The sequence below is a fragment of the Equus przewalskii genome, chromosome X (genome assembly GCF_037783145.1).
Source record: "Equus przewalskii isolate Varuska chromosome X, EquPr2, whole genome shotgun sequence".
Taxonomy (NCBI): domain Eukaryota; kingdom Metazoa; phylum Chordata; class Mammalia; order Perissodactyla; family Equidae; genus Equus; species Equus przewalskii.
This window is the reverse complement of record NC_091863.1, coordinates 43,397,508-43,415,891: the sequence shown is the minus strand read 5'-3', so window position 1 is coordinate 43,415,891 and position 18,384 is coordinate 43,397,508. Positions and strand designations below refer to the sequence as shown.

Genomic DNA, 18,384 nt, shown 5'->3' with positions numbered 1-18,384 from the left:
TTCGTTGAACGTTTGGTAGAATTCACCAGTGAAGTCATGTGGTCCTGGACTTTTGTTTTTGGGAGAGCTCCATTCAACGTTTCTTTAAATTTTTTAAAAAATTTTTTATTTTTCCTTTTTCTCCCCAAAGCATACCTGGTGCATAGTTGTATATTTTTTAGTTGTGGGTCCTTCTAGTTGTGGCATGTGGGATGCTGCCTCAGCATGGCCTGATGAGCAGTGCCATGTCCGCGCCCAGGATCCAAACTGGCGAAACCCTGGGCCGCTGAAGCGGAGTGCGCGAACTTAACCACTCGGCCATGGGGCCGGCCCCCATCAACATTTCTTGTACGACAAGTCTAGTGGTGGTGAAATCCCTCAGCTTTTGTTTGTCTGAGAAAGGCTTTATTTCTCCTTCATATCTGAAGACAACTTTGCTGGATAGATTATTATTGGTTTACAATTTTTGTCTTTCAATATTTTCAATATATCTTTCCACCTTCTCCTGGGTTTCTGTTGAGAAATCTGCTGATAGCCTAATGGGGATTCATTTTTAGGTTATTTTCTTTTTCCCCTGGCTTTTAATATTCTTTCTTTGTCATTGATTTTTGACAGTTTTATTATCATGTGTCTTGGATAAGGTCTTTTTTGTGTTGAGATGATTGGGTGTTGTATTAGCTTCATGAGTTGTATATCCAGTTCCTTCCCCAAGTTTGGGATGTTCTCAGCTATTATTTCTTTAAATAAGCTCTCTGCTCCTTTTCTGTCTCTCTTCTCCTTCTGGGATACCCATTACCCTTATGCAGCCCTTTGTCATGGAGTTGGATAATTCTAGTAGAATTTCTGCATTTATTTTTAAGTAAGTCTTATTTCTCCCTCTTCTTCTACCAGCATCATTTCCAGGTTTCTATCTTTGAGCTAGCTAATTTTCTCTTCCATATGATCTGCTCTATTTCCTATGCTTTCTAATGCATTCTTCATCTGATTTATGGAGTTCTTCAGTTCCATAATTTGTTTGGTTCTTTTTTAGAGTTTCAACTTCTTTGGTAAAGTATTCCTCTGTTTATTTATTTTATTCCTGAGCTCACCAACCTGCCTTTCTGAGTTTTCTTGTAGTTCCTTGGGTTTCTTCATGACAGCTGTTTTGAATTCCTTATCAGTTAGATCACAATCTTCCATGACTTTGTGTTTGGTTTCTGGACACTTGTTTTCTTTTTCTAATGTTATGGTGCCAGGACTTTTTGTGGTGCTTGCTGAGTTATTCGTCTGCCAGCACATTTGTTGTAGCAAACATGCTTTTTATTTAGGTATAGCTTTGTTTGTTTTGATTCAAACTTTTGAACTGGCTGGAAGGCCTTACTTTCGTTTTTCAGTAGGTGGTGCTATAGTGCTAGTTTTTGGTTTCTCTTACCTGCGCTGACTCTGGCTATATTTGAAGCTCTGCACATTCCACCTTGCACCACCTCTATTCAGGGTGTCACCAGTACTCTTGTCATTGCTGCTTGTATTTCTGGGGGTCACTGATGTGTTGCTGTTGCCAGTGTCACTGTGGTTGCTAGCTTTGCTGCCAGGGGCACAGAGATGGCTGATGTTTCTGCTGTATCTGGGACCACCTGAGTTGGAAGCTCCACTGCTGTGGTGGGGGGAGGGGGAGGGTGTGGAGGGATCCAGGTATGTGGGGCACCAGCTCAGCTGTTGCTTGCTACCTCACGGCTGCAGGCATTGCTGCAGTTGGGATGTCAGAGTCATGTGGGCACCTCTGCCACTGCTACCAGGCTCTTAGCTGCAGCTGGGTGGCTCGGGACCATGGGGCTCTGCCTCCATTGCTGCTCTGCTCTGTGGCACTGTTTCAGCTGGCTGGCTGGAGTCACATACACGCCTCTGCTGTTGCCCACTGAGTTCTCTGGGGCTGGGGATGGCTGGCAGAGCCACCACAGCAGGGGGACCAGGGTCTTGGGCACTGCCTCTGCTGTTCTGCATTTAGCCTCCTCTGTGTGCTCCACTTCACCCACCTCTATATGTACCAATGTGTGGATCTTTCCAGTGTCATAGTTTGTTGTGCAATTTAGCCTTTGTTGGGTTATAGATGTTTTACTTGCTGTAGGTTGAAGAGGCGAGACAAAAGGATCCTCTCATGCCACCATGATGATATCTTAAAACATTTTATTGTCTTAATGTTTATTTTGTCTGGTATTAGTACAGCCACTCCAGCAACCTTATGGTTGTTGTTTGTATGTATAGCTTTTTCTATCCTTTTACTTTCAACCCATTTGTATCTTTGAATCTAAAGTGTGTCTCCTGTAGACAGCATATAGTTGGATTTTGTTTTCTTATCTAATCTGACACTGTCTGCCTTTTAATGGGATTTTTAATCCACTCAAATTTAATGTTATTGATAGGGTAGCTTTGCATCTGCCATTTTGCTTTTTATATGTCTCATGTGTTATCTGTGACTCTATTCCTTCTTTATTGTCTTCTTTAAGTGGACACTTTCTAGTGTAACGTTTTACTTCCTTTAGTAATTTTCACATTATATTTTTGAGTTATTTTCTCTAGGGTCTATAATATACATTGTAATAGTATCTATTTTAGATATATACTAACTTTATTCCAGTGAAATATCAAAACTGTATTCTTATATAGCTCCATTCCCTCCTCTCTTTTTTGTGGTATTTTTGCTATACATGTCACGTCTGCACAAACCCAATATTTTGTTGTAATTATTACTGACAAATAAAAATGGCAAGTAATAGGATATATTGGAATATATGAGGAAGCCATTTGGTATAAACCTAATTCGGCCTGACCTTGTCTTTCCAAAAGGGCCTGACCAAGGCCGTTGAGCATGCATTGTATATCTGCTTTAGAGATTCCCTATGGCAAGAGCAAAGGCCCTTGAGATAAAGGTGCAACTTCTCTCCCCCTCCCAACGTTGGCATCTCCTTAAAGATTAAGCATCTTTCTTTAGGCTGGGAATCGATTGCAGCGCTCATCTGTGACACCCCCAGCCCGAGGCAACACACCTGCCACCTGGCGGCGTTCACTGAGACAGCAGACCTATCTGCCGCTTCCATCAATTGCTGTGCTGACAGAGCAGCCTTGTGACTATTGTAAAAGGGACATTTCAATCATATGTGAAACATACTCTTTGAGGGTATATAACCACCCTGTATACCCCCACTTCTTTGGAGTGCTCTGTTCCTTTGTGGAAAGACTCTCCTGGGTTATAATCCTAAGATTTAAGCTCAGAATAAACTCACCCAAATTTTCATTTATAGATTGGTTATGGATTATTTTCGTTGACATTACCTTATATAATCTTATTTCTTTTAATGAAGCTGAGAGAAGAAAGGAGAGCAAGTAAATATTTGTAACTTTTGTTGTGTTAACCTAATTATTTTTGGTTCTCTTCTTGTAGATTTACCATCTGGTGTCATTTCCTTACTCCAATACATCTTTGTTCCCATACACCTTCTTTTTGCTGATATTGTCAAATATATTACATTTCTATATGTTAACAGGCTCAAGAATATAATTATATACATATTGTTTGATGTAATTACTTTTTAAATAAGTTAAGAGAAAAAAGGAGAAGAAATATGCAATTATTCTGTCTTTTTAAATTACCTACATAATTACCTTTACTGGTGTTATTTTTTTTTTAATATGGATTTGAATTACTGTCTGTTGTCACTTGCTTTCATCCTGTAGAACTTCCTTTAGTATTTCTTTTAGTAAAGCAAGTCTGTTAGCACACATTCTCTAATTTTTTCTTTTATTTTGAATGTCTTTCTTTCACCTTCATTCTTGAAATATAGTTTTACTGGATATAAGATTAACATTTGAGGGGCCGGCTCCGTGGCCGAGTTGTTAAGTTTGCATGCTCCGCTGCAGCGGCCCAGGGTTCGGATCCTGGGCACGGACATGGCACCACTCGTCAGGCCACATTGAGGCAGCGTCCCACATCCCACAACCAGAAGGACCAGCAACTAAGATATGCAACTGTGTACAGGGGGGTTTGGGGAGAAAAAGCAGAAAAAAAAAAAAGATTGGCAACAGTTGTTAGCCCAGGTGCCAATCCATAAAAAAAAAAAAAAAAGATTAACATTTGAGTGCTTCATATTTCAGCACATTGAATTATGTTGTCCCATTGCCTTCTGGTCCCCACTATTTCTGATGAGAATCTAACATTTGTGGTTCCCTTGCATGTGATGAGGTGTTTTTTTCTTACAACATTCAAGATGCTCTCTTTGTCTTTGGCTTTCATCATTTTGACCATGATATACCTGGTGTGGTTCTCTTTGTGTTTATCATACGGAGTTCACTGAACTTCTTGGATGTATAGATTAATGATTTTCATAAAATCTTGGAAGTTTTCAGCTATTATTTTTTGGAACATTATTTTCTATCCCTTTCTCTCTCTCCTCTCCTTCTGGTACTTCAGTTGCATGTATGTTGGTTCACTTAATGGTGTCACTCATTTCTCTGAGGCTCTGTTCAGTTTTCTTTATTCTTTTGTTTCTCTGCTCTTCAGATAACATAATCTCTATTAATCTGTCTTCAAGTTTGCTTTTCTTTCTTCTGCCAGCTCAGTTCTACTGTTGATCCTCTCTAGTAAGTTTTTCATTTTAATTTATTTTACTTTTCACCTCTAGAATATTCACTTGGTTCTTTTTAATACTTTTTCTTTATTGATATCCTCTATTTGAGGAGACACTGTCATCACAATGTCTCCTTTTAATTGTTTATGCATGCTTTCATCTAGTTCTTTGAACATATTTAAAATAATTGCTTTGAAGTCTTTGTCGGCTAAGTTTACCATCTAGGCCCCTTCAAAAGTCTGCTTTATTTACTGAGAATAGGCCATACTTTCATCTTTCTTAGAGTGTCTTGGAAGTTTTTGTAGAAAACTGGATATTTTAGATAATATAATATGACAATACTGGATAATGACCCCACCCTCCAGCCCAAGGCTGGTTGATGTTGCTTGCTTATTGTTCTCTTGTTCATTATTTAGTGATTTGGCTGCACTAATTCTGTGAAATCTATTTCCTATGCAGGGTGTTGCCTCTGATGTTTCTACTGAGAGCTTTCCCCCTTGTTTTTATCTTTTAGCTTGGCAATCTAGACATCGCCCGTGGGTCAGCATAAGCCACTAATTGGTCAAAGATTAAGCTTAAGTCCTCTTAGCCAGTTAGATTTTTACCCTTTACCATTGAATATATGTGTGGAGTAAGGCTACTATAATAATTCAGGGAGCTGACACTTTTTTGCCCCACATTCAGTGAGGGACTAGTAGTTTGGAGGTTCCTTCTCTGATCATTGCTGAGAAGGCACAGCTTTGGGTATTGACAGTCTTCCAGACTGGCAGGGATGAGTTTGACTTTAGTTTTAAGCCTGGCTTCCTAGGAGTTGCCTTTGGGTGACAGAAGTTTATTGCTCAGTCAATGTTTGTCCAGAAGTCGTGTTTCAGTTCCTTGTGTCAGTGAAGTATCTGCCCTGTGTTGATGGGTCTTTGTGTGGTTGGGGGAATGCTTTCAAGTCTGCTCCATGTCCTGTTCTAGTTGCTCCCAAGTAGGTGCCATCTAAGCATGCACATATCCTTCCTGATCCCCAGAGTTGACTATGATCACAGGAGGGCTCCTCTTGACTGTTTCTTTCCCTGGTTCTCTCTAGAAAACTTCTCGACGCTCTGCAGTTTTGCTTGTATCAAGCAGCTACTAGCCTCCTCTTAATTCCTCACCATCAAGATCCCTATTGTTCTTGACATGCTCTTAGACATGGAATTCTCCATGCTCTTTTCCAAATAAAGACAGTCCCTTCAGGCAGAGGCATGGAGCTCCTCATTCCTATGGCCTGCTACCCGCCCCAGAAGAACTCCTGGTCATTGCACCAGAGGTGGGGCTGCTTTTCCCAGAGTGACAAGTGACACACCTGCTCTACAAGTGGGCATTGAGGATGGGGGTGGAGCTGAGGTCTTTTTGGCTTGACCCTCTCAGTAAGGAAACTCCTTCCTACATATGAGGTGGAAGGGGATGATTGAGGCCCAGAGTATTCTTGGCAAGCTGCCCCTGGATTAGAGCTTCTGCCCTGAGTTGGAGACTAGGTAGGTGATCCTCTTTACCATACCTACCTGGACACAGGGCTGGTATCATGAGAAATGACAGTATTCCCCTCCCAGGGTGAAACTATATCCCAAGAATGGGAGCTGAGAGGAAAAGGAGCACCCATCTTCTGGGCTATCTATGCCTGAGGGTTAAATGATTTAAAAATATTATTTTAAGTTAAGCTGTAATTTTTCTGGGGAGAGGGTTTGCCCACCTCCTTGCAGTGCCCTTCTGGAAGTCCTATCCTCTGTCTTCCTTTTTTTTTCTTGTGGTAAAATATACATAACATAATATTAACCGCTTTAATAATTATTAAGTGTACAGTTCAGTGGCATTAAGTACATTCACTTTATGGTGCACCATCCCACCACTCATCTCCAGAAATTTTTCTTCTTCTCAACTTGAAACTCATACCTATTAAACACTAACTCCTCATTCCCTCCTCCCCTCATCCCCCAGAAACCACAATTATACTTTATATCTCTGAATTTGACTACTCTAGGTACCTTATATAAGTGAAATCATACAATATTTGTCCTTCTGTGGCTGGCTTACTTCACTCAGTATAATATCTTCAAGGTTCAGCCATGTTGTAGCATGTATCAGAATTTCCTTCCTTTTTAAGTTTGAATAATTTTCCATTGTATGCATATACCACCTTTTGTTTATCAATTCATCCACTGATGTAAATGAATTGCTTCCATCTTTTGACTATTGTTAATCTTCTTCTGGTTCTGTTGTATGTGATAAGTTGTTTTTCTCTTGCTTCTTTCAAGACTGTCTTTTAATAGTGTCTAAGTGTGGATCTTTGAGTTTATACTACTTGGAGTTTTTGATCTTGGGTGTCTAGATTTAAGTTTTTCATCAAATTTGGGAAGTTTTCAATTCTTATTTCTTCATATATTTTCTAACCACCCCCTCTCTCCTGGGTCACCTATTATGCATATATTGGCATGCTTGATGTTGTCCTACAGGTCTCTTAGACTCTTTTCATCTTTACTCATTCTTTTTACATTTTATCTTCAGATTGGATAATCTCTATTGATCTATCTTCAAGTTCACTGATTTTTTTCTTTTCTCAGCTCAAATTTGCTGCTGAGCTCCTCAAGTTAATTTTTCATTTCAATTGTTGTACTTTTCAACTCCAGAATATCTATTTGGTTTCTTTTTGTAATTTCTATCTCTTTATTGCTATTCCCTATTTGGTGAGTCATTGCTATCATATTTTAATTCTTTAAATATTGTTTCCTTTAGTTATTTGAACATATTTATAGTAGTTGATTAAAAGTCTTTATTTACTATGTCCTACCTCCATACTCCCTCAGAGACAGTTTCTACTGACTGCTTTTTGTCCTGTGTATGAGCCATACATTATTATTTTTCTTTGCAAGTCTTGTAATTTTTTGTTGGACATTGGACAGTTTTGATAATATATCATAGCAACTCTGGACTTTTCACTCCCCCCCAAGCATTGTTGTTGCTGCTGTTTTTGTTTGTTTAGTAGCGTCTGGATGAATTTTGGAGAGTCTGTCTTTCCTGCAGTGTGTGGCCTGATGTCCCTGCTCAAATTTTTATTTTTAATTCTTTTCATTTTTAAGCCTAGCTTCCTAGGAGTCTCCCTCGGATCTCCATAGCTTACTAGCTAATGATTAGTCAAATGTTATGCAGAAACATCTTGAGACAATAAAACTTCCATTTCTGCTGAGGAGATCTATGTGTAGGTTGGGGCATACATTAAAAATTTAGGCAGTTTATAAGTCTGGCTTTTATTTTTACCTTGTGGAGGTCTCATGTTCAGCCAGGTATGAATATGTGATTGGGGCTCTCTCTCCAGTCTTTTCTGAGTGTGTATGCAACCCTACACATGTACACAACCTTCCAGACTCCCAGGAATATATGGGAGCTTATCAAAATCCTTTATTACTGTCATATTGCCCAGATCTCCCATTTAAATTCTTGGCATGGTGTATCGCAAACAAAGGCAACTGAGGTGTTTGCCTTCCCTGATTGTTTGCCAATGTTTTTACTATTGTTTTTGACAACATCCTGGCTTGAGACTTCTTTATTTATTTTCATTTACAAAATTCCTTCCTTGCCTCAAGATTAGTTAAATCATTGCTTAGTTTTTATTCTACCTTTTATCTTTCTTTGTCTTTGCATTTATCTCTATAATCAATCCATCTGGAATTTATGTGAGGCAAGGCTCTAGCTTGATGTTTTCTCCCCAAATACCAATCCAATTTTCTCAACAATTATTGAAAACTTCATCTATCCCTCATTGATATGTGAAACTTCTTTAGCATACTTTAAATTGTCATATGTCTAGGGTCTTACTCAGTATTATATGTTCTAAAATAATGACCTATCAATTTTTGTGCCAGTATCAATAATTTTAGCATGAGTTTATAATACTCTTTGGTATTTTTTTTGTTTGAACCAAGATTCCTCTTATTGTTCTTTTTAAAAAATTCCAAGCTATTCTTGTTCATTTGCTTTTCCCAATAAACTTTAGAATTATTCTGTCAGGTGAACAAAAACTAGTTCTTATATACCTTTACTCTTTATATTTCAAGATGGCACTGGTTAACTCAAATGCCCTTTTACAGCTGGGAATAAATCTGCTGCTTCTTAATAGAACTGCTTCTCATAAGAGACTCCTCAACTTCACCCATGAATCTAGAGGACTGAACTTGTCCAATTTTATGTTCTATTTCTGGAAAACTGTTCAGATTTGAATGAACCTTTGCTAAAAATGATAGGGCCTTAGTGTATGCCTCTTCACATTCAACAGGGATGCACCTCACCCCTAGAAGCCTGACAGAGTCCCTCATTATCCCTCCCTCCTCAGTGGTGACTATTGCATGTGTAAAGGTTCTGCCTTCCTCAAACTGTATCAACCTGTCCTAGTAGACTCTCATTTCTCTAGGCCAACTATCCAAGAGCTTCACCAATATAAGTTTTAGTCACAACTTCCCTAGCATTACTTTACTTTCATGAGAGGTATCTTTTAACCTACAGTTAGTAAAAGCAATTGAGGAGTTTAGACTCCTAGCACTCAATCAGGCCATAGTTCAATGTTCCTCCTACCCAGTCTCTACCTGATATTGGTGGGCAATGCATTATGTAGGATAAATTAATCTTCATTTAAAGTTGAATTTTAAGTTTCCAACCAGATTTTATGTTAATCTTTAAAACTGTATTTTTCTATCATTTTGTCTTTTAAAAAGCATAGGAATTGGAAGTTGGAGTGACTTAGGTTCAAACTTTGCACTACCCCTTGCTAGCTATGTAAACTTTGAAAGTCACTTATCTGAGCCCATGTTTCCTCATGTATAAATGGAGATAAATAATACTTGCTTTTCAGCACTATTATGAGAATTAGTAGCATCATACACAAAGGGCTGACTTAGCACATTGCCAGGTACATAACATGTAATATTACAGAACCCGTTCTTATGGATTTTATGAAGATTGATCATTACCTTGTGCTTTAATAATGATCTTACATGGGTTACTGATTTATATAGGGCAGTTCCCCCCTACACTAAATGGCTCCAGATGATGCCTCTTCTTTTTGGGTTCTTAGGTCTTTTATTTTTTTTAAGTTATTTTTTATTTTTGGAGGAAGATTAGCCCTGAGCTAACATCTGCTGCCAATCCTCCTCTTTTTGGGGAGTAAGACTGGCCCTGAGATAACATCCATGCCCATCTTCCTCTATTTTATATGTGGAACGCCTACCACAGCATGGCTTGCCAAGCAGTGCCATGTCCGCACCCGGGATCTGAACCGGCGAACCCCAGGCCACGGAAGCGGAAGTGCGCACTTAACCACTGCACCACTGGGCCAACCCCATGGGTTCTGAGGTCTTCTTAAAATCTTTAAAATAATAAGACTATATCTTTTCCCCTGCTTTTAGGCAGTAGGGAATCGCTTACCATTGCTGTCACCAGGACTGATTCTAAGAATAGCTCCTACTCCCTATCTCACCTCCCTTGCAATTTTCCGCTTCTGATCTGTTGTATGCTGGGAAATCAGGTGACCGAATTGTCAAAAATGCATCTAAGTTAAGAATAAATAGGTCGAGCAGGAGGCTAAGGGTTTTTCTTCAGGGGAAGCATATAAAACCTATTAGATTATTAGAGCATAGTCTTTATGATAGCTATTATAGCTGGTCATAAGACATTTTTACTTCTTTTCTTTTTTTTTTTAGGAAGATTAGCCCTGAGCTAACATCTGCTGCCAATCCTCCTCTTTTTGCTGAGGAAGACTGGCCCTGAGCTAACATCCGTGCCCATCTTCCTCTACTTTATATGTGGGACACCTGCCACACCATGGCTGGACAAGTGGTGAGTAGGTCCACACCTGGGTTCTGAATGGGGGAACCCTGGGCCACCGAAGCAGAACATGTGAACTTAACTGCTGCGCCACTGGGTCAGCCCCTGTAAGTCACCATTCTTAACATATAGTAAGCATCTATTATGTGATATTGCCCCTGCATGCATTATCTCAATCCTCAAACAGCTCTGAGAAGTAAGAATTATTATACCCATTTATAGTGAGGAAACAGAAGCTCTAAAAGGCTAAAGTGACTTATCCAAGCTGAAAAGTGCCAAAGCCAGAATTCATACTAAGGCCTGTCCAGTTTCAAAGCTCAATGCTCTATAAGCCTCTGGTGACTTGAAGGGATTGACTCTCTCTTTGCACAAAAACCTACTTCTTCTACGTCAGCAAATAACCGATGAGAAAGTGTAACAGAAAATAGAATACTATCTTGAATCCCAACAAGATGTATCAAACACCCAGGAATTAATTTAAAATGCAGAAGACCTCTATGGAAAAAAATGAACTCTACTAAGATATAAAGGAAGAGACCTGCATAAAGGGAGAGGTAAACTATGATCTTTGGATGGGAAGACTTAACATTATAAAGATGTCGACTCTCCCCAAATTAATCTATAAATTCATTCATTGACAAAAAATCCCAACAAGATTTTGTGGAAACAGGACTAATTATTAATTATATATGGAAGAATAAAGGCTCCTGTGGTTCAGAAATAGCTAGTACAAGTCTGAAACAAAAAAAAAAAACAAAGAGCAGAGATTTGCCCTAACTAATATTAAAGCAAATTACAAAGCCTTAATAATTGAAACAATGTGATCCTAGCAGGGGATCAAATATAGGCAATGGAACAAAACAGAATCCAGGAATGGACTCATGTATATATAGCTTGGTACAAAGGAGAGGTGGTAATATGAATCAATGGGAAAAGGAGATCATTTAATAAATGGACTTGGGAAAATTGGCTCATCATGTAGAGAAAATAAAATTAGATCTTTCTTATAGCATATACAGAATAAATACCCACTAAAGACCTGACATGGAAGGCAACATTATAAAACTATAAGAAAATGTAGAAAAATATCTTTGTGATCCAGGAGGAGGAAAGAATTTATTAAATAAGATCCCCAAAGCACACACCATAACAGTACAATTTGATGGGTTTGACAAAATTAAAATTAAATACTTCTTGGTTAGAGGTGAAGTGTACCAATATCTGCAATGCACTTGGAAACGAATCAAAAAGGATGGATAAATGGATAGCTAGAAATGGATAGATGGAGAGTTATATGAGACAAATAAGTATAGTAAAATGTTAATTGTAGAATATAAGTGGTGGTCATGTGGGTGTTCAGCATACTATTCTTCCAACTTTTCTATATGTATGAAGTTATGATAATAAAAAGGTGGTGAAAATCAAATACTTTTGTTCAACAAAGATATTGTATATAAAGTTTTAAAGAATTGTGACTGACTGGAAAAGATATTCGATATACACAGAGATATGGAAAAGATATTTGCTATATATGTGTATACACGCACACATATCTAACAAGAAACTTCTGTAATCAACAAGAAAAAGACAAGTAACCTAAAAGAAAATTTGCAAGATAAACAGGTAGTTCAGAGAATGAAAAAACAAATGGCTAATATGTATAAAACAGAAGCTCAATCTTGTGTGTAGTCAAAGAGATGCAAATTAAAATAAAAGATAATACTTGAAGCCCATTGGATGGGCAAAAATTAAGAAGTTATATGATAGCAGTACTGGCAATATTATGAAGAACTAGAAACCCTCATTCATTGTTCATAGGACTATAAATTAGTACAAATATAAGCTAGAGCAATTTGGCAATATTTGGTGAAAAACCTATATGCATATTTTACAGGATCCAATAATTCTACTCCTGAGTATTTACTTCAGATGAACTGACACAGAAACACAAAGAGACAGAGAGAGAGACATCTATGAAGATATTCCCTGCAGCACTGTTTGTAATACCCAAGAACTGGAAAGAACTATCAATCAATAAATGAAATACTGTGATATTAGTATGTGATGGAACATGATCCAGCATTCATGAGGAATGAATCATATGTGAATACGGATAGATCTCAAAAATAACACTGAGTGAAAAATGTAAGAAATAGAATGATATGTACAGCAAAATATTTTTCATGTTAAAAAAGGAAAAAAATATATACATATAAACACTATTGACAGTGCATGGATACATGTGTCTAAACAAATATATAGAAGATAGCTTGGAAGGACACACATAGAATATCCAAGAGTGGATAACTATGGGTAGAGAGGAGAAGGGAACTGGATCAGGAATAAAGACTGAAGGAGACAAAAACCAAATATAAAACCAAATATAAAAAGAGGTCATGCGTGGACTGATGATGACAGTAGATCATAAACCAAGGAGACTATCATAGCAATCAATTTCAGTGTTTCTGAAGTCTAAACAAAACATAAAATGAAAACTTGCCTACCCCAAAACACTGTAAGAATATTTACTTACAGTCTGAGAAAGACAAACACCAGATGATTTCACTCATATGTGGAATATAAACAAGTACTGGGACAAAGAAAACAGTTCAGTGGTTACCAGGGGAAGGAGGGTGAGGGGGTACAGGGAGTGCAGGGGAGCACCTATGTGGTGACAGTCAAGAAATAATGTACAGCTGAAATCTGACATTGATGTAAACTATTATGAACTCAATAAAACACACACACACACACACACACACTCACTTGCTTAAAGGAAATGTTTAAAAAGTAAAAGAGAAATGAACTGGTCATCTCCCTGTCACATGACTTACCGGAGAACACAGCACATGAGCAGCAGATGAGTGGGGACATTAGCTGGATTGAGCATACTGGGTGTGTCTGACTTCATACAGGCCAGGAAAGCCCGCATCCTTCTGTTCTTGTCCTCAACTGCTTTGCCTAGCCAGAGCTTCTTGAGGTTTGGGCAAGTCCATTCCCGAAATGTCAGTGCAGACACCAGCTCAGGGGTCTGAGGTGACTTCCCTTTATAGGCAGACCACTCTTTAAGGATCACTGAAGGAACTATAAAACAGAAAATGAGGAAAAACAGGCTCTAGAGACTTTCTGAGCATTTCTGCAGCTGGCCACAATTGACAGGATCCATCACATTTCAACATCTTTTTATTTTTTGTCACTATAATTTTTATTGTTAGCAGGAGAAACAGCAGGAGTAGTAAGCATTTTTTGGATGCTTCATTTGAGTTGAGTACTTTACACATAAATGTAAATTCCATTTACTCCTCAGAACAATCCTGAGACAGAAGTATTATGACTATATTATCACAAAACATAGTGCTCATTTTTGAGATGAAGAAACCAAGGCTCAATGTCACACAGTTCTTAATTACTTTAAAACACATTTCTTAAGTAGATGTACCAGGCTAGGCAAAGAAAGAAGTTCAAGGAGGAAATATGTGAATACCTGGCTTCATAACAGACTACAGGACACCCCAAAAGACTTTAAAGAATTTCACAAAATTCTCAAAAATCAACATCTTTTAGATTTAGGAAGGTGTAACAGACAAGGAAAACACAGCTGCTGTCTACTTTTAGTATATCTCAGGCTCCTGAGTTGTGGCTTCTTTCACTTAAGACGTCTAGCATCTACTCAAATACCCAAGCTAGAAACCTGGAAGTCATTCTAGAATCTTTGCTCTCCTTCACCTCCTACACATCTGGTTGTTCCCAAGGTCCTGATGATTCTATTACCTTATCAGCCCTTATATCTGTCCTCTTTTCTTCATCACACCAAATATTGTAGAAGTTCAGATCTCATCTTTCACCTGACAAGAGTCTCCAGAGTGTTGTCCCTGTCTTCATTGCATCCGGTAGCCCTCACACCCAGGCTCCACAATCACTAGAGTGCTCTTTTTAGAAAACTTTTTAGTTTGAAATAATTATAGATTCACAGGAGTTGTAAAGATAGTAGAGAGAGGTCCTATGTATCCTTTACCCAGTTTTCCCCAATGGTTATGTCTAAAATAATTATAATACAATATCCAAGCTAGGAAATTGACAGTGGTATAATTGTGTATATAGTTCTCTGCCATGTTTAGATTTGTGTAACCACTACTGCAATCAAGATATAGAACTACTCCATAACCACAAAGATCTCCCTTCTGCTACCCCTTATATGGTCACACTCAACGTCCTCCAGCACTATCTGTAATTCCTGGCAACCACTAATCTGTTCTCCATCTCTATAATTTTGTCAATTTGAGAATGTTATATAAATGGAATCATACAGTATGTGACCTTTTGAGACTGGCGTTTTCACTCAGCATAATGCCTTTAAGATCCATTCATGTTGTTGCATGTATCAATAATTCATTCCTTTTTTTGTTGAGTAGTATTCCATGGTATGGATGTACCACAGTTTAACCACTCACCTTTTAAATGATGTTTGGGCTGTTTCCAGTTTGAGGCTCTTATGAATAAAGCTTTGTGTGCAACTTCCTGCATGAAAATAAGTCTTCATTTCTCTGGGATAAATGCCCAAAAGACTAAGTGCTGAGTTGTATGGTAAGTCTATTTTTAGTTTTGAAATGAATGGCCAAATTACTTCCCAGAGTAGGGGTACCCTTTTACATTCCCACCAGCAAATTTATGAGTGATCCAGTTTCTCCACATCCAATTCAGCATGTGGTATCCTCACCATTATTTTAGCCATTCTGATAGGTATGTAGTGATACTTCATTGTGATTTTAATTTGCACTTCTCTAATGGCTAATGATGCTGAACATCTTTCCATGTCTTCATTTGCCATATGTAAATTTCTTCAGTGAAATGTCTGAGCACGTATTTTGATGATTTTCTAACTAGATTGTTTTTATAACGTTCAGTTTTGAGTTATTCATATATTTTAGATATTAATCTAGATATGTGGTACTTGTTCATCTACAGATGTCCAATTGATCTGGCACCATTTGTTAAAAAGACTAGCCTTCCTGCAATGAAGTGCTTCTGCAGCTTTGTCAAAAATCACTTGGCTGTACTTGTATGAGGCTATTTCTGGGTTCCCTATTAGGTTCCATTGATCTATGTGTTTACACCACTGCCAATACCACATAGTCTTAATTATAATAGCTACATGATAAATCTTGTAATCAGGTAAAGTGATTGCTCCCAATTTATTATTCTTTTTCAAAAATGTTTTAGCTATTCTAGTTCCTTTGTCTTTCCATATAAATATTAGAATAATCTTGTTTATATCTACAAAGAATCCTGCCAGGATTTGGATAGAAATTGTGTTAAATATGTGTATCAATTTGGAGAGGATTCTTTACTATGTTGAGTCTTCTAATTCATGGACATTTATGTCTTTCCATTTACGTAGGTCTCCATTGCTTTCTTCCATCAGTATTTTGTAATTTTCAGCATACAGATCCTGAACATTTTTTGTTAAATTTATACCTACGTATTTCACTTTCTTTGGAGGGACTGTAAATGGTATTGCATTTTTTATTTCAGTTCCACATATTCCTTGTTAGTATAGAGAAATACAATTAAATTCTGTATGTTTATTTTATATCCTTCTAGGAGTTTTGTTGTAGATTCCTTGAGGTTTTCTACATAGACTATGTGTCATCTGCAATTAGGGACAGTTTTATTTCTTCTTTTCTGATCTGTATGCCTTCTATTTTGTTTTCTTGCCTTCCTGTGCTGGCTAGAACTTCCAGTACTATTGAAGAGCACTGGTAAGGGCGGACATCCTAGCCTTGTTCCTGATTTTAGGAGAAAAACATTCAGTCTTTCACGATTAAGTATAATGTTAGCTGTAGGATTTTTGTAGATGTTCTTTATCAAGCTGAAGTAATTCCCTGTATTCCTAGCTTTCTGAGTTTTTTAATCATGAATTGTCAAATTTTGTCAAATGTTTTCAGCATCCATTGAGATGATCATGTTATTTTTCTTATTTAGCCTGTTTATATGGTGGATTACATTGCTTGATTGTTCAAATATTGAACCACCCTTACAACCATGTAATAAACCCTACTTGGCCATGGTGTATAATTCTTTTTATATGTTGCTGAATTCTATTGACTAATGTTTTGTTAAGAATTTTTACATCAATACTGATGAGGGATATCAGTCTGAAGAGTTGTTTTATGTACTCTCTATATCTGATTTTAATATTGGGGCAATACTGGCTTCATAGAATGAGTTGGGAAGTGTTCTCTCTTCTGTTTCTGAAAAGGACTGTGTAGAATTGATGTTAATTCTTTGTTAAATATTTGGGAGAATTCTCGAGTGAAACCAATTGAGTCAGATTCCTTTTTAGGGAAGTTTTAAATTAAATTTCATTAATATTTATAGGGATATTCAAATTATCTATTTTATATTAGATGAGTTGTGGTAGTCTGTGTATTTTGAGAAATTGGTCTATTTTATCTAAGTTGTCAAATTTATGTAGAGCTGTTTACAGTATTCCCATACAATCCTTTTGATGTCTGCAGGCTCTGTGGTGATATTCTGTCCTTCTTTTTTTTCTTCCTTTATTGAAGTATAGTTGACATACATTATGTCAGTTTCAAGTGTACAACATCATGATTCTACATTTATATGCATTATGAAATGATCACCACAATAAGTCTAGTAACCATCTATCGCCATACACAGTTATTACAATATTACTGATTATATTCCCTATGCTGTACATTATATATCTGTAACTTACTTATTTTATAACTGAAAGTTTGTACCTCTTAATCCCTTTCACCTATTTTGCCCAACCCCCCACCCCACTCCCCTCTGGCAACCACCAGTTTTTTCTCTGTATCTATGAATCTATTTCTGTTTTGTTTGTTCATTTGTTTTGTTTTTTAGATTTCACATATAAGTAAAATTATACAGTATTTGTCTTCCTCTGACTTATTTCGCTTAGCATAATGCCTTCTAGGTCCATCCATGATGTCACAAATGGCAAGATTTCATTCTTTTTTGTGGCTAATAGTCCATTGTATATATAAATACATCTTTTTTTTTTTTTTGAGGGAGATTAGCCCTGAGCTAACATCTGCTGCCAATCCTCCTCGTTTTGCTGAGGAAGGCTGGCCCTGAGCTAACATCCATGCCCATCTTCCTCTACTTTATATGTGGGATGTCTGCCACAGCATGGCTTGCCAAGCGGAGCTACGTCCGCACTCGGGATCCGAACCGGTGAACCCTGGGCCACCGAAGCGGAACATGCGCACTTAACCGCTGTGCCACCAGGTCGGCCCCTATATACATCTTCTTTATCCATTCATCTATCAATGGACACTTAGGTTGCTTCCACATCTTGGCTATTGCAAATAATGTTGCAACAAATATAGGGGTGCATATATCTTTTCAAATTAGTGTTTTTGTTTTCTTTGGGTAAATACTCAGAAGTGGAATTGCTGGATCATATGGTAGTTTTATTCTTAATTTTTTGAAGAACCTCCATACTGTTTTCCATAGTGGCTGCACCAATTTACATTCCCACCAACAGTGCAGGAGGGTTCCCTTTTCTCCACATCCTTACCAACACTTGTTATCGCTTGTCTTTTTGATAACAGCCATTCTGACAGGTGTGAGGTGATAACTCATTATGGATGTTAGTAATTTGCCTCTTCTCTATTTTTTTCTTTCTTGCTAGAAGATTGTCGATTTTATTGTTCTTTTCAAAGAACCAGGTTTTTGTTCTATTGATTTTTCTCTATTGTTTTTCTGTTTTCAATTTCATTGATTTCTGCTCTTGCCTTTGTTATTTCCTCCTTTTGGTTTGTCATGGGTTTAGCTTTCTCCTCTTCTTGTTTCTTGAGGTAAAAGTTTAGATGGCTGATTAGAGACTTTTCGTCTTTAATGTGAGCATTTAGTGCTATAAATTTCTCTCTCAGCAATTATTTAGCTCCATCTCACAAATTTTAATATGCTGTGT

At 37.5% G+C, this 18,384-nt stretch overlaps 1 protein-coding gene across 1 annotated transcript in view; it reads right to left on the bottom strand.

The window, feature by feature from the left end:
• FAM120C (family with sequence similarity 120 member C) overlaps positions 1 to 18,384 on the bottom strand; it is a 99,734-nt gene that overhangs the window by 36,015 nt on the left and 45,335 nt on the right. The window contains exon 10 of the mRNA XM_070605484.1: positions 13,256 to 13,505. Coding sequence (XP_070461585.1) covers positions 13,256 to 13,505 — 250 coding nt within the window. The remainder of the gene's footprint in view (positions 1 to 13,255; positions 13,506 to 18,384) is intronic.